Source organism: Momordica charantia, assembly GCF_013281855.1.
Source record: "Momordica charantia cultivar OHB3-1 chromosome 8 unlocalized genomic scaffold, Mcharantia_2.0 BLBB01000008.1, whole genome shotgun sequence".
NCBI classification, from domain to species: Eukaryota; Viridiplantae; Streptophyta; class Magnoliopsida; order Cucurbitales; family Cucurbitaceae; genus Momordica; species Momordica charantia.
Genome location: NW_028275166.1, coordinates 25,305,568 through 25,328,037, shown reverse-complemented (window position 1 = coordinate 25,328,037; position 22,470 = coordinate 25,305,568). Strand labels below are relative to the sequence as shown.

The following is a 22,470-nucleotide window of genomic DNA, read 5'->3' as shown; positions in this document are numbered from 1 at the left end:
ATATTAGAGATTTTGAAACTTTGGGAATATTTTTTATTATTATTATTATTATGGGCGGGGAAAAGGTGTTATTTGTGAGGGGCCGTGGTGGTGCTATAATTTTCTTCACCAATTTGGAGTGCACATGCCACACCACCCTCTCACCCTCTTGCCAATGCCCATCACTCTTCCTTTGCACATGGGCCATGATTATATGCCACCTCCTCCAACTTCCCTCTCCTACTTTCTCACTCCTCTTTTTTTTCTTTTTCCAACCATATATTGCCATCTTCCCACCCCAAAACATTTATTATTTTGTGTCATTTGGTTCACGAGTTAAGTTTGTGTGACTTGATCGTCTGCATTCAATATCTACTATGAGTTTGTTTATTGGCTCAAATATGAGTCATAGAATAATGCTAAGATAATGTCATAAACTCACAGTTATGAATGTGCTCAATACAAATTTGAGTTTATATATGAATTTTGTTGAAGTATAAATGAACACGGTTGATTAAAACTTCACATTGATCAAAAAAATCAAGGGATCTAACAAGGTTCATAAGACACATGGACTACTCATTTCATTTTTAACTAGTTTTGAGATGGAAACTATGAATATTAAGAGGATTGTTAAAATTTTCATTAAATACAATATAAAAATTCAACCTTTTTTTTTTTGGTAAAAACTTAATAAACTAAAGTAGAAATTTTGAAAATATAAAAACCAAAATAATAATAATTATTATTGAACTTTCTAGATCAAATTCAATTTACTTCTCAACAAAAAAAAAAAGTTCAGATTTGAACGTTAAAATAAGATAATTTAAAATTCCTTCATATGAACCAAACAGGTAGATAAATTTTAGATAGGGTACAGATTGCCTGTCTAGTTACAGAAATTTTTTATTACTTTAATCTAAACGTGGACGATTTTTTTAAGTGGAATTTTGAAAAACTTGATTTTATTCCTTTTTTAACATCGTGGACATTTTTAAAATGTCTACAACTCTTACTTTATTTAAACTTGTAATTTTAGAAAAATAAAATTGTTAAACTTTGAATCCCAAACGGCCACATTCTATATATTATATCAAAACCCAATTATTTCAAAATCTCAAAGTATAAACATATATTTTTAAAAAATATTGATATAAAATATCAGAACTTAGTGTCATTAGTGTAGGTTTTTTTTTTTACAGGACAGTTTTATTTATTTATTTTATTGTAGCCCTGAGTTATCATTATGTGTTATTTTCTCTTCCAATTTGTAAACGTATTCTTTAATCCAAAAAATTTTAGGCATTTTGGTATTGAATTTACATGGCATTCAATAAAATTAATTAAAAATATATTTATGAAGAAAACTACTAAATCATTATTAAGTTAAAAAAAAAAACATAAGCCAAGCAAAAACTAATATAAATTTTTGAAAAGTTAGAGGCCATTTGTAGACAATATTAAAAGTTACTCAATTTGGTTTTCTTTTTTTTTTACCAAAGCGAGCATAGCTTAGCGGTAATTGACATATATCTCCAATCAAGAGGTTGTAATAAAAAATAACAATAATAATTTTGTTTTTAAAGCAAAAATAAAATGTATTGGATAGTGAATTTATTTGAATTTATCAAATAGTTTGTAGAATAGATACAATCTTACCTTATAAAAGATTCTATATAATCTTTCAATTTTGAAAATTTAGAAGGGCAAATGGGAGAAAATATTTTAAAACCTCAAATTTTTTTAATTTATTGAGAGTACGAATGAACAACGGTAACCCAAGTATCTCAAGTATTTCCGCAATTGTGTGATATTATCCGTTTTAGATATATATAACTTTCACGGCTTTACTTTTGGTTTCACCCAAAAAATCTCCTATCAATGGGGATAATTGTCCTCTCTTATGCATGGATCACTTCATTCTCCAGCTAATGTGGAGCTTTGTTTACATTTTCCTTACAAATCCAACACGAACATCATTCTACATTGATTACAAATGATAAAAATCTTTGATATATAATTAAGAACCAACATTCCCATATATGATACCGGGACATTTTTGGTAGACCTCAAAAGTAAAACAAAATAATTCATGAACAGTACAGAAGTTTTTTTGAAAACTTTTGTACGAGAAATGAATAGAATATTGAATGGCAGACGACCTGCAAAATGACACAAGAAAGCCTTTTCTTTTTCCTACCCAAGGATTGGTCCCAACATGTTAAAATACTATTTTGGTCATGTAATTCTAGTACACTTTAAATAAATTTTAAAATTATCTCTGTCATTAAATTATGGTTAACTTTTTCTAGTTATAAGTTTAACAATGAAGACTAATTTTAAGATTTATTGAAGCTAAAATTTTGATAATGGTATAGTGTAAGTCTAAAAATGCTGAGACAAAATAATATTTTAACTTGAAAAAAAAACTTCAAATTGAAAGTTGATAGGAATTGGATTCCTAGGCAAACCTGGGAAAATAGGCCATAGAGGAATATGCCTTTAAAAGTTTGCCCTACTTAGTTGCTTTTTTTTTTTTTTATTTAATAATTTGAATGATGCTTTGTCATTAGATGAGTAGCCAAAGGCTATGGGAATAATGTGTCTTTAATGGGGTTTGTTGGAGAATTTGTCAAGTCCTTTTTACTTACCTAGTCCATGTCCAGAACCTAGATTTTCTATTGGTGTTGGCATGAGTAGTATTCTTTGTAGAATTTCATAGTTGTAACCATGAATTAGAACAATAATGAAATCAATTTTATGATGTTATAACGATAAAATGAGCCAAAAAGAGAGACACTCTAACAACTTTTTTCAAACATATAGTTTAGTTTATCAAACCCTGTTACGCTCAAATAATAATAGGATTAAGATTAGCTTGTGCATAAATAAGAGAGATTTCTCTTTAAATGATGTCACCATGATTAATTATCTCTTCGTTTGCTAAAATCTTTCTTTCATAAATGTCTCTTTATAGTCTTATCTAGTAGAACCACCTGCTTGGGCTCACCTCAAGAATGATCGATCTTAATACAATACTAAAATTTTCATCCAAACCTATATAGCTTAATGAATAAAACACGTATTACTATCTCTAAAGTCAATTATTCCATCCCACCCTACATTCTTTGAACAAAGATCTCCAACTACAAGTACAACTACCCTTTTTTAAATCTCTCGAAAACATTATAATGAGGAAGAAATAAAAGAATAATCGATAGAAATTTGGGATCTTTATGCCTAATTTTCATTCTCACAAATGCGCCTAAACAGCCATTTCTTCGGCCCCTTTCTTTACATGAACTTTACGCCATTTCTAAATTAGAGCAAGGGCAAATCCGTCCACTATGATTTAATTACCCCCAGAGCCACAGCTTGGAGCGACAAAGAATGCCTCGCTTCCCCAACACGAATTTCATGTTCCCCCATCGGAACCCTCCTAATTCCCAATCTATCCACCACGCTCAGATACTTGCACACGTGGATATTAATCTGGACCCGCTTCTGGGCCTGGGCCTCCACCTGGACCTTCTCGAAGGCCACCAGCTGCTTCCTGGGGCCCCAATACCCCGCCGGTGGGCTCCAGAAAACCAGCAGCGTGTGCGGCCCATCTCGCCGGCCCGTATTCCTCACTTCCACGTGGATCGCGAGGGACAGCCTGCGGCATCTCGCGTGGGTTACTCTCACCGCCTTGCCGGAGAGGCCGGTGGCGTTCTGTGGCCGGCGGTGGCCGCTGACGGGGATGGCGACGGCGGTGGGTGCGCTGAGAATTCTGTGGGTGAAAGTTGTGTAGCTTAAGCCGTGGCCGAAGGGGTAAACTACTGGGCCTCCGTAGAATCTGTAGGTTCTTCCGGGATACGACGAGCTTGCCCTCATTGCCATTGTCGTCATCGGGAGTTTCGACACGTAGTTTTCGGGATACCACGTCATCGGTAGTTTTCCACCTAAAACACAAGACAATTTAAAAAAAAAAATAAAATAAAATACAATGGGCCTTGTTATTGGGCCACGACAATACCTGGGTTAGTTTGACCAAACAAAACATCAGCAATAGCGAGGCCTCCGGCCTGGCCCGGATACCCAGCCCAAAGAATGGCAGAAATCTTAGGGTGGTCCTTTGCGAACGACACGTCGATCGGGCCACCCGACATTAGGACCAAAGCAACTGGGCCCTTGGAGGCGGAAGCAACCTTCAATACAAGGTCCTGCTGAAGTCCGGGCAGAAGAAGCCCGGCCCGGTCCCTGAATTCGGCCTCGATTGACTGGTCAAGGCCCATGAACACCACCGCCGCGTCGGCTTCACGCGCCGCCTCAATTGCGCCGGCGAAGAACTCCTCCGTCCGGCAGGCCACGCCGCGGCAACCCGGCTGGTGAATCGTCTTCGCGTATCTCCCTATTCCTTGCAGTGGCGTAATGTATTCACAGGCGACACCTATTGTAATGCCAAAAATTAGATTAATTATCTAAATAAAATAAAAAGTATTGTCTTGAATAACAGAAGTCTAAAAAATGGGGTCACCGGCGTAGTTAGCGATCATGGTGAGAGTGACGTTGGAGTTGGGGCCAAGGACGGCGAGGGTGCGGTGGCGGCGGGGGGAGAGAGGGAGAGAACGAAGGCGGTTCTTAAGGAGGACGAGGCCTTGGCGGGCGGCGTCGACGGCGAGCTGGCGGTGGCTGGAGCTGCAGACGTGCTCAGGGCCCAAGTGGTGGTAGGGGTGGGTGGAGAAATCGCCGTCGAACATTCCGAGGCGCATTTGGACGGAGAGAGTGTTGGCCAATGCGGCATTGATATGGGCTTCCTTCACTAACCCTCTTTTCACTGCGTCTTCCGTGTGGGCCTCCAAAAACGGGCCACAGCCCAAATCCAAACCTGCAAAATCATTAATTTCAATCATTAAATCTTAACGAGTAATTAAACAAACAAAAAAAACAAATTGAACCTGCTTTTATAGCATCAGCAGCGGCCTCTTCGGGAGTCGACGTGTAGTGCTGATTACGGTAGAAAACTCCAACCGAGTCGCAATCCGATACGATGTACCTACACTCCCCAAATTAATCAGACAGAGCAATCGAGCGGGGCTGAGAATGAAAGTAGTGTGTTTACCCATCGAGACGCCATTGACCACGAACGGTCTTGATGAGGAGATCACGGTCAGCGCAGGTGGGGACACCGTTGACCTGATTGTAGGAGCACATAACACTGGATACTTTCCCTTCCTTCACACACATTCTGAATGGCACGTCAAATGTATCTTCCATGTCCTGCTTACTCACCTGCAAGAGCAACGCAATAGAATTTAATTTATTCAGAGCGGGTGTAAAATTGTTACGATGGGAAGGAGCGTAGCGTATGATTGTGACCTGGGCGTTAAAGTGAAACCTGTCAACGCCGTTCCAGTTATCGAGGTCGTAGGCCGTGAGGTGCTTACAGCAAGCGGCCAACTTCAACCGGCTACCGTCGTTACCCTGTAACCCTCTCACGTAGTTGGCCGCGTACACACCGGCTACCAGCGGGTCCTCACCGGGAGTCTCCTGTCCCCGGCCCCACCTCGGATCCCTGAAAATGTTCACGTTCGGGCTCCAATACGTCAACCCAGCCACCCCTCCGTTGTACATTGCCCGAGCTTCATCCGAAACAGCCTACGTCATCCCCGCTCACGTTACTCTTTATATTTCTACCTTTTACTAACATGCGCTTGCGCCCGTTTTATAAACATTTTTCTCCACTTTCTTTTTTTTTTTAGTACATTTTTCTCCTTTTTATTCTCTCCATGTCTAAACTTTATCATATTTTATTTTCGTCCTTCTCTTAGCTTTTTTTAAAATGTTTAATTTTTATTACTATTAAGATAAAAACTTATTTTACAATCCAAATTTTGCATCTTGTTTTCAAATTCACTTGTAGATTGGTTCCTAAAAATTGTTTTTAGTTCTACAAATGTGGAAATTCTAGAGAATATATTTTATGTTTTGAGTGTTTAGAAATTTTTAATTTGAAACTTTAAAATACAAAATCAATTTTGATAAATATATTATTATATGTTATAAATTTATTATTTTTCTTTTTTGTTAAAATTAAAACATGCAAATCTGCAAAATAATAATTACTAAATATTTACAATAAATTAATTAATAATATTTTAGATTTAATTAAATATCTACAAGTATATTAAACATCGACGTCAACCATTTTTTATTTGAGATTTTATTCGCTATAGATCCTGACTTAATTAATTGGATTATGTTTAAAATGATTTACGCCTAAATTTTCGCACAAACTTTGATTGCCACTTTAAATATGTTAAAAAAATTTAATATATAATATATAATGATTTTCTTTTTTTCGAGTTTCGTAAGACCATAGAGAAAATAACACGTCAGCAAAAGAAAAATCACCGACAATAAATAGAAAAAAAGAAAAATTATAAGAAGGGCGTCCGTCGGAAAAGTTGAGGAGCCTAACCCGACCGATGGCTTCCCACAAGGAGGCATTGAAGGCGGCGGCGGTGGTGATGACCTGAGGGAAGCTGGTGGCGGCGGGGAAGTCGCCGCCGAACACCGTACCGGGGCCCACATTGGAGATGCCGTGCAGGGCCTCCGACCACCACTGGTAGGCTCCAATCCCCAGCCGCGGCACGGCTCCGGCATTGCTCACCACAAGCCTCACCTTCTCTTCCAACCTCAATCTTCCGATCAGATCCTTCACCCTCTCATCGATCTGCAGCGACCGCCGGCAGAACGGCAACGCGCTCGCCGTCGCATCCTTCGGGTCGCACGCGAACGGGGCGCTGGCGGCGCCGCCCTGGTGGACGGCGGCGACGAGGATGAGCAGAAGAGAGACGATGGCGGTGGAAGCGGAACGCATTTTGGAGGGGTGAGTTACTGAGTAGAGTGTTTGGTGTATTTATAGAAGGAATTTTGAAAATAAAATATTTGAACTCAGAAATTTATTAGCAATAAAATAAGAATAAGCATTCTTTTAAAATTTTAACCTATTAAACGTAATATTAAAAAGTTGAATCATTTTTCTGACATTCTTTAAAACTCCACCGCTAATTAGATACAACGTTAAATATTATGAATCAAATTTATTTTTTTTAGGAACGAGATAGGTGTCTTAACCATTTGAGCTATATTCGATTTGGTTTTAAAAGTTTGTATATTACTTTCCTCTCAATCAACTTTTGTATTGTCACACAAACATTTAAATTAACCAAGTAAAATTATGAGTGTGTCAAAATGCACATAATTAATTGTATTGAAAATAAATACGTCCTTCATGTTTTGGTATCATGAAGTAGACATGAAAACTGACCCATTTTTAGTATACTAACAATTTATGATCTTATAAAACTTACCATTTTTAAACGTATATATTGTGGCTCTTTTAATATTTGGAGATCACAAAGGTTTTTTTTTTCTTTTTTTACCACAATATGTGAGAGTGAAAATCCGAATTCACGATTTTTTTGTCGAACATATGTCTTAATCAATTGAACTCTAAGCTATGTTCAGGTTGACAAATTGTAATCCAACCTATGGTGACAATTGCAAAAACTTGATAAACCAACATTAAAATTTCTAAAACATTAAAGATTAAATTATACATTTAGTTTTTTTAGTTGGTAAAGAAAAAACCAATGAGATGGTTGGTAATTAAGATTATTTGAATGCAAGTGCTTGACAATTCACACCTGACACAATTATCCTTTTAGTTTCGACCTAATTATTAATTTTAAAAATGTAACATAGAATTTTTACTTCGATTTTAGAAATGTTATTTTTAGTGATCCTTTGCCTTAGTTTTTCATTGGTCATGGTAATAAAAAAAGTGCATATTTTTTAGAAAAATACGATAACTTGGAGAAGACAAAAATAAATGAAAAAAAGTCACATGAAAAAAAAAACTTTTAGAATATTTAAATTGACTATATAAATAATTAAAATCATGTGATTATTTAATTTATGAATTATGTTTCCATTATTTTTTGTAAATAATGACTTTAGAAACATTCTTAACTATCTGATTTTATGTCAACTTATCAATATCTTATGGAGTATTGCAACAATTTACGACGGTAGAGTTGCACACAATGTTCAGTTGTAGCTAAAGCTACTCTCGTAACCACATTATTGAGTTAAAATTCTAGTTAGTCGCATTAATGTACCCGAACCTCATCATTTGTGTATGTCTGTCTATTCTTTCTAGCGATGTTTAATTAGTAATAACCACAATGTTGTTACTCTCTTGTATAAATGAGAATAAAAAAGAAATCATTATATAATTCCTACTATTACTAAACTCTATCAAACACAGGACTTATAACGACTTTAGTAATATATCATACCGATATCAAATACCCTTTTTTTTATATAGATAAGTTTCAATCATGCACGATCTTGTAGCATAATTGGCTTCATCTAGCGATGTTACCTTCAATTATCGTAACATACGTCTAATCCACCTAATCAACTATCCAATCAAAACAAAGCAATAAAAATACTTATTACTCTATATGTGATATCGTGCTTTTTAAGGAGTATTTATGATAAAGTTGGATTTTCGTACTATCCAATTACAAACTGATTGACAGTAATTAAGATGCTATAGCATTGTGATGCCAAATAATTATAATAATTTCTTTAGTATGATATGTGGAGTGGAGATGGGATTCACGACTTCTTCGTTGGAAATATATGGGATGCTAGGCTCGTTTTGGTAAATAAATATAATATTTCATTCCGGAAAATTTAGTATTTGATTGGTAGTATTCTTTCTATGAAATTAAGTGGGGGATGGGCTAAAAGTAGAGTAATAGAATGGATAACTATGAGCACTGAATTTAATTTATTAAAAGCATTTGACAAAATATTTAACTAAAATATTTTTTCCTGTAAATAATAGATTTTGTGACGGGCAAGATGGTAAAATGGAAAGTGGGCCCCACTGTCCTTTGCCAAGTTGGACTGGGAGTAAGACAGTAGCCCCATTAATTTTGACTTCAAAGTGGCTTCATTTCCAAGGAATGTATTCTTTAATGCCTATCTTCCTTCTATTTCTGCCCATATGAAATTATGGGCTCTGGGTTATGCTTCACAGCCTGTAAATAAAGTTATATATATTTTATTAAAATACTACTTTAGTGGTGTATTCTTAATTTTAAATTATTTTAGTTTTTATATTTTTAAAATATTTATGGTTAACATCAGCCCGTACTTTTAGGGGTCATTTTGATTCTTTCATATTTTTTATTTTATTTTCAACCATGACTTTATATTAAATAATTTGTTACGTTAAAATTAAATATAGAAGAAATGGTAATTTTTAAAATTATTGAGACCGAAGCGACCTTTTTAATAAAACAGAAACTAAAATGAATTAAGGTTAAAAAACACATGAATTAAAATTAATATTTCAAAAGGTCTTGGAGGTTTCAATTTAGGAAAAATACAAAATAACCAATGAAATGTAGCCTAAAATGCCAACTTCTATGGAAATATCAAGGTCTTAATTTTATAGAAATTTCAAGAAATTTTGATACAATATTAATGTGATAGATGTTTGTAGAAAAATTACAAAAATAACAAATCCATAATAAATATTTAAATTAGTAAATTAATAAATAAAATTTTTTTACCTCTCTTTAGCTAGATTAAAGATTAGTGATATTTTGCTGATATCTTTTATATTTTGTCAAAAAAATATAATATGGAAATACATCCCCTCATGCTAATGTCACGCATCCTCTCAGGCTAATATCAAACACACATATATGCACGGGCGGATTTACGAAGAGACCAGGGGCACGTGCCCCTGGATTTCAAATATATAATATATAGTGTAATTTTTATCAACAAAACGATATTTGCTTAATTCCTTTTGTTTAAAAAAGTAATTTTAATTCTTTTTTGAGAGAATGTGTCTAGTTAAAGGTAGACAGTGGAATGTATTTCTTTTAATAAATTTAAGTTCATAATCCCAAATTTAGATCAATATTATAATTTTTATCTCTTTATTAAATTTATGCTAATTCACCCATTAATTTGAATTTTTTTAAAAAACATACTCATTTACACAAAAATCAAGTTTCTCAAAATAAGTTTGATTAATGCATAAAATCCACGATTAAATAACTATGCTAAACCTTACCAATTTAGAACAAGTCTAATATCGATTTATTATAAATCTTATCAATTATTTTCATACAACAAAATGTGTTTTCTAATTCATTTGTCACATGATATTTTTTTTCAACAATTTTTCAAATGAAAATATATCAAATGATAAATTTTGTGGCACATTTTCAAGTTCAAGGTGAAAATTACAATACTATCCAATTGTAAGGTGTAAATTAAATTGATATTTTTCCATTATATTTATATGCATTTGTGTCCCTGACATTGAATCCTGGTGGGAATCCACCACTCGATATATAGAAATGTTGAATGTCAATATATCGATGGAAACTTAATATACAGATTATAACAATGGTTGCAATCAACGTTGAATTTGAGCAATTCCCTAAAGCTAAGATATGAAATCGTTGAATAAAAACTTAACTCAAATACTACAATTTGAAAATCACAAAAATCACCTATGATCTAGAGATGTTATACCATTGAATCATAAACTTTAAATTACAAGGAGGTGTTGCAATTGCACTCTCAAATTTATGAAATTATTATAATTAAAACTCAACCATTAATAAATTTATATAACACTTCTTTAAGTTCAGAGAGTAAATCGCTCAACTTGAAAGTTCAAATCAAAGTTTGGATAGCTCTAGCTCTAGTTCTCTTAGGGGTACACCTTATTTGCTCAAATATGGGATAAGAATTCTTAACTTGTTGCAATGGTTGCCACAATGCTAACAGACATGTTAGGCTATCCATGCTTATAAATCTTAATTAATTTTACTCTTTCATTCTTTTTTTTTACTTTGTGAAAATTAGGAGTTTAATCCTCAATTTATAATGAGGGCAAAATCAAGAGTTTGACTCAATAGGGGTGGGGAATTTTGCGGGATCGGGCGAGGATTCTTTGCGGGGATTTTTCCCATTTTATTCTTTTATTTTTAGAATTATTTCTCAATTAAATATTTTTTAAGGAAATTTTTAATTAATTAATTAATTTTCAATTGTAAAACTTTATTTATCTGATTTAATCCTCTATATATTTGATAGGTAGGGAAGAATATGATTTTTTTTAGTGTATATAAATATAAAGCGGACGGATGGCGAATGGGGAGCTAGCACCAGAAAAAAATTTCTCCATCCCTATCTCGTTTAGACGGATCCCCACAGGAACAAAAATGAACATCCCTAAGGAAAATCAAGAGAGGGAGAGAAACAATAAATGTTCGGAAGAGAAAGAAATATAAAATTTAGAGAGTCAGATAAATAGAAATATACACACTCTAATCATCTTGTATTAATTTGTGTCTTTACCATTTAAAAAAATGAAAATGATCATTTGTACCTATTTAAGGGTGTTTTTAGAGTGATTTTGGCATGACAAAATTACTCTCATTTTCATTGATCATGTTCGGTAAATTTAAAAATTAATTTTATAAAAACATAAAATCACTTAAAATTGATTTTTAATGTATCACTTCGACGGTGATTTTGGAAAATCAATTATTCTTAAATCTCTTTTTTCAAAATTATTTCTTCTACTATCACTCTCAAACACATCCCAAATCAATAAAGTTTATCTCAATCCCAATTTCAGGGTTAAAAAGTTTTAGGAAGATTAATATATGTCATAATAACATAAAGCAGCAGATAATGGTTGAGAATGGAAACAAATCTAAATCTATCAACTTTATAAAAAAAAAAAAAAAAAGCTATCAACTTAGAGTGGTGGATTTTGGGAATCTCCCCCACACCCAATGCCCTATTGATTACATACAATGTTATAAAATTTAGTAAAGTCTTGGAACTAACTTTAACTAACAATAAAAGTTAAAAAATAAGTGTTGGATTGAGCATACTCTCACAAATAATACTTAAATATTCTAGCTCATGTAAATTGATATTATATAGTCTAAAGTTTAATAGAATCAGTTCTTTCTTTTTAGAAAAACATAGAAAAGAAAAAAAAAAAGAGTAAAACATCCTCAGTAGTCTCTAATCTTTTCGGTTGACTTTAGTTTTAGTCCTTAAATCTTTTAAAATTATTAATGTTGTCAATTAGCATACAAAACATTCTCAATTAAGCAGGTTAAAAATGGTACGTCTTCAGTTAAAAGTTTTTTTTTAAAAAAAAAAAGTCAATGGATCTTAAATTATGGTCACATGAAATTCAATCTGTCCATCACGAAATTTATTTTATAAGTATGTATGTTCAAGCAGCATGATATGCCATGTGTACATTATGTTACTAATATAAAATTTTAATAAAAATTAAGTCCTTTTTTTTTTAGAATAATCTCATTAAGAATTTTCAAACACATTAAAGTATAAGTGAAAACTTTAAAAAATTAAGTACAAATTGAAAGTTTTCAAAACAAAATACCATTAAGTAAATAATACTTTATTAGTCGGAAACTTATATTTTATATTTCAGGGAAAAAAAATAAAAAAAAAAAATGGAAAGGGAGGGCAAGTTGTGGGAAAGTGAGTTTCTAGGCAAAAGAGTAGGGATTGATTAGGTTTTCTTGGAAACATCCCCACAATTCTTTTCTTTTCTTTTTTATAATTATTTTTTTATTGTTGGAAAATGAAAACCAAAATCTTTATTATCTTCTCCGATTTGCTACCTAATCAGCTTTTACATTCCCAAAACAATTATAAATTAATCATACCAACTATTAAATTTTATTCGTCAAACCACTCGACTTTTTTTTTCCTCCGTCACCTTACTTTTTAAAATGTGTGATATTTCATAAATATTTTTAAAATTCATTTTGAATAAGCAATTTTTAATACTTTGATCGAAAAGTTGACACGGGAGAATTTGGAATAAGGTGACAATTAATGTCTTAATTTTACCCTTACTTCTTCTATTGTCAAGAAAGTTTGTTTTATCCATTGTCTATCCAATTTAACTTTAATTTTTATTAGGGATGAGTACATTGACTATTTAAAGATCCTAATTACATAAAAAGAGGGAATGTATAGAATTTACACATTTGTCATCTATCAATCGAGGGTACCCATCGTATAAATTACTTAAATAGCCTCTTGTATTTACAAATTCATTTTAATATACAAAATTGATTAATTGGAAGATTATAATTTAGATCCCATAATTTTAGGTTAACGATACTTTCCAAAACAAATTAAAACACCAAAACATTAAAAACAAAACCCTAAATTCTCCAAAATTGAAATCATAACCTCCCAAAATATCTCAAAATCCCGTCCAAAAATCTCCCAAATTCGAAATCTAAGAACTTTTTTCGCTTCATCCATGAGACGTTTAAAACTTCAGTTTTGGAGGACCCTTTCTACATTACTATAGGATATATGCGTTTATATCTTGTATACAACTATAAGATATATACACATATACAATATATACCTATATATACGAATATAATAGGGAATACTAAGAATATGAAACATTTAGAACTTCAATTTTCTATACACATAAACAAAATATATCCCCATATATACCAATCTTAACGGAAGACTAATAATTACAAATGGTATGGAGGACCATTTCTACATAACTATAAGATATATGTATACACATATAAGATATATTCACATATACAATATATACCTATATATACGAATATAATCAAGAATACTCACACTGTGAGACGTTTAGAACTTCCATTTTCTGTACACATACATAAAATATATCCTCATATATACCAATCTCAACGGAAGACTATTAATTACCCATGGTATAAACAGAAGGGGACAGGAGACGAGGAACACGCTGCACGACGTCGGAAACGTCCAAAGACATCGACAGAAAGTTTATTCAGCGACGAGAATTGAAGGTTTGGACGTGTCTGGGGGAAGAAGAAATCAATACCTCGTTGATTTGGTGTACAATGAACGGCGTTGGAAACCTGCAAAGATGTCGACGGGAATGAACGGGAATGAACGGCGTTGGAAACGTGCAAAAGAAATAAATACCTTGTTCATAAAAGCCCTAAAGATGAAAAATGAAGGTCTGGCAGCCGACGTCTTTGCACCTTGGAAACGAATACAGCGGTGAAGAAAATCGACTTTGCACGGTGGCTGGAGAAAATCGACAGCAAACGAGGAAAGAGAATCGACAGCATTTAATTCATTTAACAAAATTGGAAGTTGTTAATTAGTGAGAAAAAAATCTTTTCTAAAGGAGAGATTTGAGGAATTAAGGTTGAAATTTTGAATGGGGCCACAAGAATTAAATGAATATAATTACAAATTAAATATTCAAATATTTAAAATTTAAAAATCATAATAAAATAAAAAGCAATAAATAAGGGTAGAAACGGTATTAAAATAAACTGTAAATATCTAAAAGTGTAAATTTTGAAACCTAAAGACATTCATGTAATTAAGATTTCAAAATAGCTCTCCCAAGATATTATCTCTAAAAAGGGATTATTCCATATTTTCTTTCTTTTCGTACTTAATCAAGACAAACTTCTACATTAATTGTCACATTGTTTCATATTATACCACGAACGATTGCTCAAAGTGTATGTTTGAAACGTTTTTCAAGAATAATGGATAAATTAACCAGAACATAGCTCAACGGGTTAAAACATATCTATCTAAAACTGACCCTACAAAATTTATTAAAAAAAAGTAGTGGATAGGAATATTTTTTAAATATAGGATAAACTTCAAAGCTATTTTTGTAACTTGAAAAAGTCTTTGGATCCGTCAATCCACTTCCAAATATTTTAACTCTATTCGATAATCATTTTTTTTTTGGATTTATGTTTTTTAAAAATTAAGTTGTAAATTATACTTTCACCGATTTTCTTTGTTTTACATCTACTATTTGAAATTGTTTTTTAAAATCTAACTCAAATTTTAAAAACTAAAAAAAAAGTAATTTATGAAAACTTATTTTTATTTGGTTAAAATACTGTTTTGATTTGTACTTTTAAAAGTGACTATTTTGGTCTCTTAATTTTATTTTTAATCTCATTTTTTCTATCATAATTCCAACACAATACCACTCAATATAGTTCTTGAAATGTAATTATTATTTTATATTAAAGAGTTTTCATTATGCATAGAATTTGTCTTAAATGTTTGTAAATAGAGACGAAAAATTGTCATTTTTTAAAAGTACAGAGACCAAAATAAACATTTTGAAAATATAGAAACTAAAATGAGCCAAAGTAGAGTACAAGAACCAAAATAATATTTTAACCTTTTTAATTTTAAAATTTGACTAATATTTCAAATGTATTTTTGAAAAATGGTAAAAATATACCAAAGAAAAAATTGCGAACAAACCGCCATAATTTCCAAAAAAATAAATCAAGGAGAGCATTAATTATCAATGTTGAATAATATAAATTTAATGGGAATGGGATGGTTTGAAGTTGGATTAAGCGGTCTGAATCTGTCTAGTTAGACAAATGTGTTTGAATTGTACAACAATATTTATAGAAACCTAAATTGTGTAACTTTTATATACGGTTTGTAGATTCATTATAATACATAAATGTTGGTGATATACATAAAAAGTGAACTTCATAAGCCTAAATACATGATCCATTAGTTTACGTCGCCGGGAAAATTAACAAACTTGTAATCTTTGGTTAGTAAATTTATAACAAACTTATAAATTTACATTGATAAGCTCGACTATCGAACTTAACACGACGCGACTGATATCTTCCACATTGGTTTCACATCATTGTGAAAATAAACAAGAAAAGAAAGGGAAAAAAGAAAAAACAGGATTTCTAATAAAAAGTTAGCCAAACATGAAATAGTTCATCACTGAATTATTCTTCCAAAGAAACATAAAACTGTTTTGGAAACAGTCTTCCCAATAAGCCATGATTTTCTTATTTAGAACTCCTAAATAATTTTTTAACCTAATATTCATCCATGCCCTCAAAGTCCAGTGTTGATGATCAACAAATTAGAAAAACTCATCCTAACCGAGTTAGATGAATAACAAGAGATAAGAATGTTAAAAATAATAAAGTTGAGGCAGGAAGTGAATTTTACAAAGCAAGCATTAATACCTCCTTCCACACATCATCTGAAAGCAAAAAAGTCCAATTCAAAGCCCCTATAAACACACTGAATATCAAACTGCAATCAGTACGTTGAGGACTCTGGGGGCTTGGGACGCTGGGATTTCATCGGTTCACAAAACCGTAGGACATACCTGGTCGATCTTAACTACTTGATATATTGGGACATCCACTTGAAACCATCGCCGTAACCCATTTTGCGAACGATACTGCACATGAATACCTCTAATGGGCGTACGTTCGAATCAGCCAGATTTACCTTTCCCTTGCCAGTGGTGAAGTTGGTCAAACCAAGGTGGTAGCGCAATTCGTCCTCTGAGGCAGCGTAAGGAATGTCGATCTTGTTGCCCAATATAAGGAATGGCACGGTAGCAAGAGACTCATCAGAGAGAAGAGCATCAAGTTCCTTTTTCGATTCTGCGAACCTCTCTTTGTCAAAGGCATCGACCAGGTACACGACAGCATCTACCTGTGATATCAATTTTCATTTAGAATTAGAAGCCACGGCAATGTACTTGAGCCTAAAACCATAAAGATGACCAAGATCCATCAAAATCCGTTACAGCACAAATGGGGGGAAATCAAACACCAACAGGCTACAAAATCTACGCCACAATATGATATCTTGCTTCAGAAAAAGAGAAAATCAACCAGACCGACCATAGTTTGAAGGATTTAGCTACTTGTTAGGATCCATTCAGCAGCAGAGTTCAGTATATCATGTATACACTTTTTAAAATGCTTACACTAAACCATGTTAATTGTACTTCCCTGCAATTACTACTAGATGTTTAATTTTCAGGGTCCCTGTGGCAGATAAGCAAATTATTGATAACAAGAGACTTTTAAAAAAGTTCGATTAAAGCTGAATATCGATACAACGAGAAATAAGATAAGATAAACAACAGAGATGGAAGAGTGCCAAAACTGAGCAGAGGAATATGCATCTCAAGATAAATTTGATGTATTACAACCAAAGGAAAAAAAAAAACAAAGGAACTAATGTCATTGTTCTTTCATTTTGAACCTATCAGATAATTGAACTCAGTGGACAACTGAAAGGAACCCAGACCCATGCCGCATCAATGGAAGGGGAAGGGTGTAAGGACATAATTGTAAGCCTAATAGATGGAATGCAACCCAGGAAGTCCATTATATTTTGCTAAATAATCTTCTACCATATATCAACTTGCAGATTTTAGCAAGAAATAAAGAACTACTGGAGCATAATTATACAAAATATATCAAATATTAAGGTCATGACACTGTACCCAGGGATTTCTTGCCATTGGTTGGGAATCAAACATAATTCTAATCTGAAAACATATAACAATTGCTAGAAAGTACGAGCTCCAAGAAACAATTCTTTTCCATTTCAATGATTTCGTAGTAAACTGCTCCTCAACAGAGATAGCAAAGAATACAAACGAAAATGTAAATAGAATCATCTTGACTCCTAAAGAACGTTACCTTAGCATAGTAATCCTTCCAGACTCTACGAGCAATTTGATGTCCTCCCAAATCAAAGGCCTTGAATTTGATTTTTCCAATACTCAACTCCTCCGACGTCGGGTACTGGGTAGGCTGGTGCTGAACTAGCCTCTACAAACGAAACCAAACCAAACAGAAGAAACAATAACCGAGCCACACCATGACAAACACATCAAAATCCAGAAACATTTCCTCACGGATTAACAGCAAACCACATCGTTTCCCCCAAAATCTAAACTCACAAAATCCACAGGTAAAAACTGAAATCGAACACACACAAAAAAGAAGAAAGAAAACAGACCTCGTCCTTCAACATGTGGAGAAGGGTGGTCTTTCCGGCATTATCGAGGCCGAGGAACAAGATCTTGGCCTCCTTCTGCCAGAGGCCGAGGGAGGCCAATACTCCGTAGAACCAGTCAATGAGGAACATTGGCGGAGGCGATTGAAGCAGATCGGAGGGAAATTGGAAGGGATCTAGGTCGCCGATGAGGATGAAGACGAAGAATCGGAGGGAAAAGAAGATGAAAATTTGTGGTCTCCGATCTCCGATCCACTCAGAGAGGAATTTCGGATGCAGAGGTGAGAATACGGAAGGGATTGAAAATACAGCTTTTGTTCGGTGGTGTAATTTTAATTTTTAATTGTAATTCCAAATCACACACCACTGACCTTTTGTTCTTTTATTGTTTCAACATAGTTTATGACGTATTAATATATATATTATATATTATAATATGACATTTTAAAATTACAATTTCTTTTCACTGCCCAAATATCACTATTACGTCTTTAACTAATTGGATTATGCTTAGCGTAATTACAATTTGATATCTTAACTTAACGTTGAAAGTATCTGATAGGTCATAATCTTTCCATTCCATACTTCAAGTATAGCTTCCCACAATAATTATTTGATGTATATTCTTCGAAAGAAAAATACTTAGGTGTACTGATCACGGGTCAACACAAACCTTTGTGCTAAACACCAATTTTTAGCATCTTTTTAATCTTTTGAAAAACAGTAAAAGAAATTATAATTTGTTATGCATTTCTTTCTTCTATTTGTCAAAAATTTAATGGCAGTCAACAAAAGATGAATGTTGATTACTAAGCGCCCAAATATTTTTATATTTGATATCTATGTGCCTCTGATAACCATTAGATATAGGTTTAAAATGCATTTTGTAATTTATCATAAATGTATAAAACTACCGATCACAATGTTTCAGTTTCCTTCAATATTTTTTTGTCTAATATGTTTCTTAAATTTTCGATTTTTTATTTAATAGATCCATATCGTTAACTTATCAATTTAATACTTACGTGACATGATGAGTTTATTATTTAAGGATTACATGATAAGTTGATTTCGAGTAGATGTAGAATATTTTTTTTTAGTACCAGTAGATTTAGATATTTAATGACTTAATAGATACAAAATTAAAAGGTCAAGGGTATCTTATAAATTTTTTAAACAACTATAAAGATTAAATAAACAAAAATTTAACCATCATGGATGTCTCATTGGTCTAAAAAGACTAGGTTTAATTAAGAGGAAATGAGTTCAAATCTCATGATGGCCACCTACGGGTAAGGCAGATGCCCCATGAGATTAGTCAAGATACGCGTAAGCTGGCACAAACACTCGTGGATATAAAAAAATAAAAATAAACAAAAATTTAAAAATTTAGAACTAAATATATAATTTAATTATATTTAAATTTTTGTTAAAGCGAGCACAACTCAGTGACGAGAGGTTGCGAGTTTGATCTTCCGTCCCATGTAATGTACTAAATATATATATATATATATTTAAATTTTTAAAAACTAAAATAAAATAAATAAGCAATCCAAGCATAACTGAAGGGCAGGTTAAAAGAATCCCATCACTACATCTGCTTCGACTAAAAAACACTATAATTTAAATTTTACTATTATTTTAGAAATAATTTAATTGTAATTACACATATATCCCTACAATGATATCTCATCCGGAAGGATTGAACAACACCAATGTCCCAATCATAACACCATCAATTTGCACTTTTTGGTCACTAATTTATATCTAATTCATGCTTTATGTACTCAAAAGTGATTTAATCGTAATGTTGTCTTTAAGATTTTTTTATGCAAAAAACTTGTTTGACAAGATTTTTAATTAAATAGTTCAGGTAAGATTTTTATTAAAACAATTAAAATATCAATTACTTTGAAAATCATTTTCTAGTTGTGTTGTATTTTCTAGGATGACTGGTCTTTCCTAACAATAAAATTTTTATTCTTAGATTATAGTTAAAAGTATAATTATCCAAAATACAAATAAAAAGTTGACTTTTTGAGCCAGAAAAATAAAGAATAGGATGGTTGAGATAAATTTTTTTTTAAATAAAAGTTTAATTTAGCCTTTAACATTACAATATAAAAATAAAATGATTTTAATTCATCTAAATTAGTTGGAAATACAATTTTTGGAGGTGATTATCTCAATAAATATTCAGCTCAACAAAAAAATATTTTATTGATTGATGGTAGAAAAAAAGTAAAATAAAAAAATAAAAGACAAATTTGCTATCATTAAACCAATCAATGATTAATAAATTATTATTATCCAATACAAGCAATGCATTTGTTATTTACATATTAAACACCATTTCGTTGCATCTTTCCACCACGAAACGTCTCACATAAGAAATATGTTAACCTTGGTATAAATATTTTGAAAGATTTTACCAAAAAATAAAGTCTATAATAATGCGATTTGAAATGACTTTAAAATAGTACCCAAGATTGTTTTAGTCAAGTAAAAATACTCTACCAAAAAAATAATAAATAAAAGCACTTTATAAAAATATCATAATATTTAGTTGCGATTCTCACCTTACACTTGGTATATGATGATTGGATGATAAGAAGTACACATGGCCTCCATCTATAAGCTTGAAGTTTCATTGCCTCTGTTTCATTTATGTGGCTGAGCCGATGTCTTGTGTGGCGGAGCCGACCAAGCTTCCTGAAGGCTCATTCTCATTTATTAAGACGAACCGCCTAGCTTCACCTCGGGTCAGTCTCGGGTTCCGACAGACTCCACGACAGTGCGCCACGATTCATGGCAATCTTAAAGGGTCGTTGAAGCGCTGTCGGAAAGATTGTTAGGGAAGTTGCCTATAGATAGATCACATTCACTCTTGTTTTGAGGTATGCGAACATCCCTTTTCTCTCTAAAAAGCATTTCGGATTGTTCCTGACTTTGGCATCAGGGTGTTCTTTGTCTTGCAGGTCACCTGTCTGGTCTACTCTAGCTCACCTGTCAGATCATCCTAATGTCCAAGTCGAGGTTCATGGTGTTCATCATTTTACTGATTAAATAAGTTGTATAATGCACTATGAAAATAAATTTAAAACCCCGTTAAAGTACTTTTATTGTAGGCACTTAATTAATACTAAAAAAAAAAATGTACTTATAAAAAATTGTTTTACTAAAAGAAAAAAAAAATTCAAAAAAGACATCCAACCTAAATTCACAAATCACATGACCACTAAAATAAAACTCAAATCATGAGGGCCGAAATGATAATTCTTTTTTCTTAAAAGCTACTAAAATGAAAATTAAACCATACTTTTATTATTTTAAAAACTCTATCTACAAATATTTTTAATAATAATAATAAGCTACTAGCTCAAAAATTCCATAAAATTGTTTGAAAAAATCCATAAATTTTATTGTATTTACATTTAAATTCCAATGATAAAGAAAAATTCTTAATAGCATCATTCTTAAATGTCACTTGCGTGTTTGAAAGTTTTCTGAAGGTACTGGACCATTTATGAAGCAAAAGACCAAATTGTTCTTGGGTGAGCAAGTTGAGAACGCAACTAAATTCGCCTTTCTGTTTGTCTTGGTGGTGCAAGTTAAAATTCAATAAAATAAAAAAAAAACATGACAAATAATTTAGGATGAATAGCATTTTTTTTACCCGTAAACATAGTTCAACTTGTTAAAATATATATATTTGACTAAAGATCGAAAGTTAAATCTTTACCCTCACTCGTAGACTTAATTTAAAGGAAAATAGAACCAAAGAAATTCAAGGATAATTTTTAAGAAATTGGTTTGAGAGCAATTCAAAGAAGTCATAGCTTGTTAGAATTAATGACTAAATTAAGTTACTTTTCTAGTAATATCATAGTACACAACTTGTAAAACATAACGACTAAACTATCGAGAAGAAATTAAGTTATTTTTCTAATAATATCGGAGTACACAACTCCTAAAACATATGAAAATCATGTCCGAATTATGATTCGAGAAGAATATCAAAAAAAAAAAAAAATTCATAATAAGTGCAAGAATTGATGCGAATGTTTTGATTTAAATTAGGGTAAATTTTAGTTGATATATCCCTCTTTTTTTTTTTAATACAACAAAAGTAGAGAATGAAGAATGAGTTCCCTCATGGAGGAGTTAATGTTTGCTGATAGATATACCTGTTTTTTAGTTCAACAAATAGCAAAAGATACAAAGAAGATGGGACAAATATTCTTATATTTCCATGTAGTGGATGGTTTTCTCTAATTATAATTTTATTATATTTCTTTTAATAAATCTTACTTTTTCTCCTTATAAATGATGTCATGACCAACCATGCTTACGTCAATTATTTTAGTCGATATACGAATAATCAATAATAATAAGAAAAAGTCTGTTTAAATCACGGACTAATTGATTTATTATTTCAATAATTTGGCAATTGAATTGCTATTCTTTAAACTTTCACTCCAATTATATCATTCTAATAATGTTATTGGGCCCCACCTTAAACCCCTC

The 22,470-nt window shown here is 32.2% G+C and overlaps 2 protein-coding genes across 2 annotated transcripts; both read right to left on the bottom strand.

Annotated features, from left to right (window-relative positions):
* Window positions 1–3,195: 3,195 nt before the first annotated feature.
* Window positions 3,196–6,875, bottom strand: LOC148209853 (putative beta-D-xylosidase 2). The gene is made up of 7 exons (XM_088127006.1): window positions 6,443–6,875; window positions 5,341–5,619; window positions 5,084–5,253; window positions 4,920–5,017; window positions 4,499–4,849; window positions 3,998–4,411; window positions 3,196–3,923 (listed from the first exon to the last, which is right to left on the bottom strand). Exons 1-7 carry the CDS (start codon window positions 6,842–6,844, stop codon window positions 3,325–3,327), a joined length of 2,313 nt encoding a protein of 770 aa, XP_087983132.1. The 5' UTR covers window positions 6,845–6,875; the 3' UTR covers window positions 3,196–3,324.
* Window positions 6,876–16,036: 9,161 nt separating this feature from the next.
* Window positions 16,037–18,281, bottom strand: LOC111022454 (small COPII coat GTPase SAR1A). The gene is made up of 3 exons (XM_022299629.2): window positions 17,947–18,281; window positions 17,625–17,756; window positions 16,037–16,623 (listed from the first exon to the last, which is right to left on the bottom strand). The coding sequence occupies exons 1-3, from the start codon at window positions 18,073–18,075 to the stop codon at window positions 16,303–16,305; spliced, it is 582 nt and encodes a 193-aa protein (XP_022155321.1). The 5' UTR covers window positions 18,076–18,281; the 3' UTR covers window positions 16,037–16,302.
* Window positions 18,282–22,470: the final 4,189 nt, after the last annotated feature.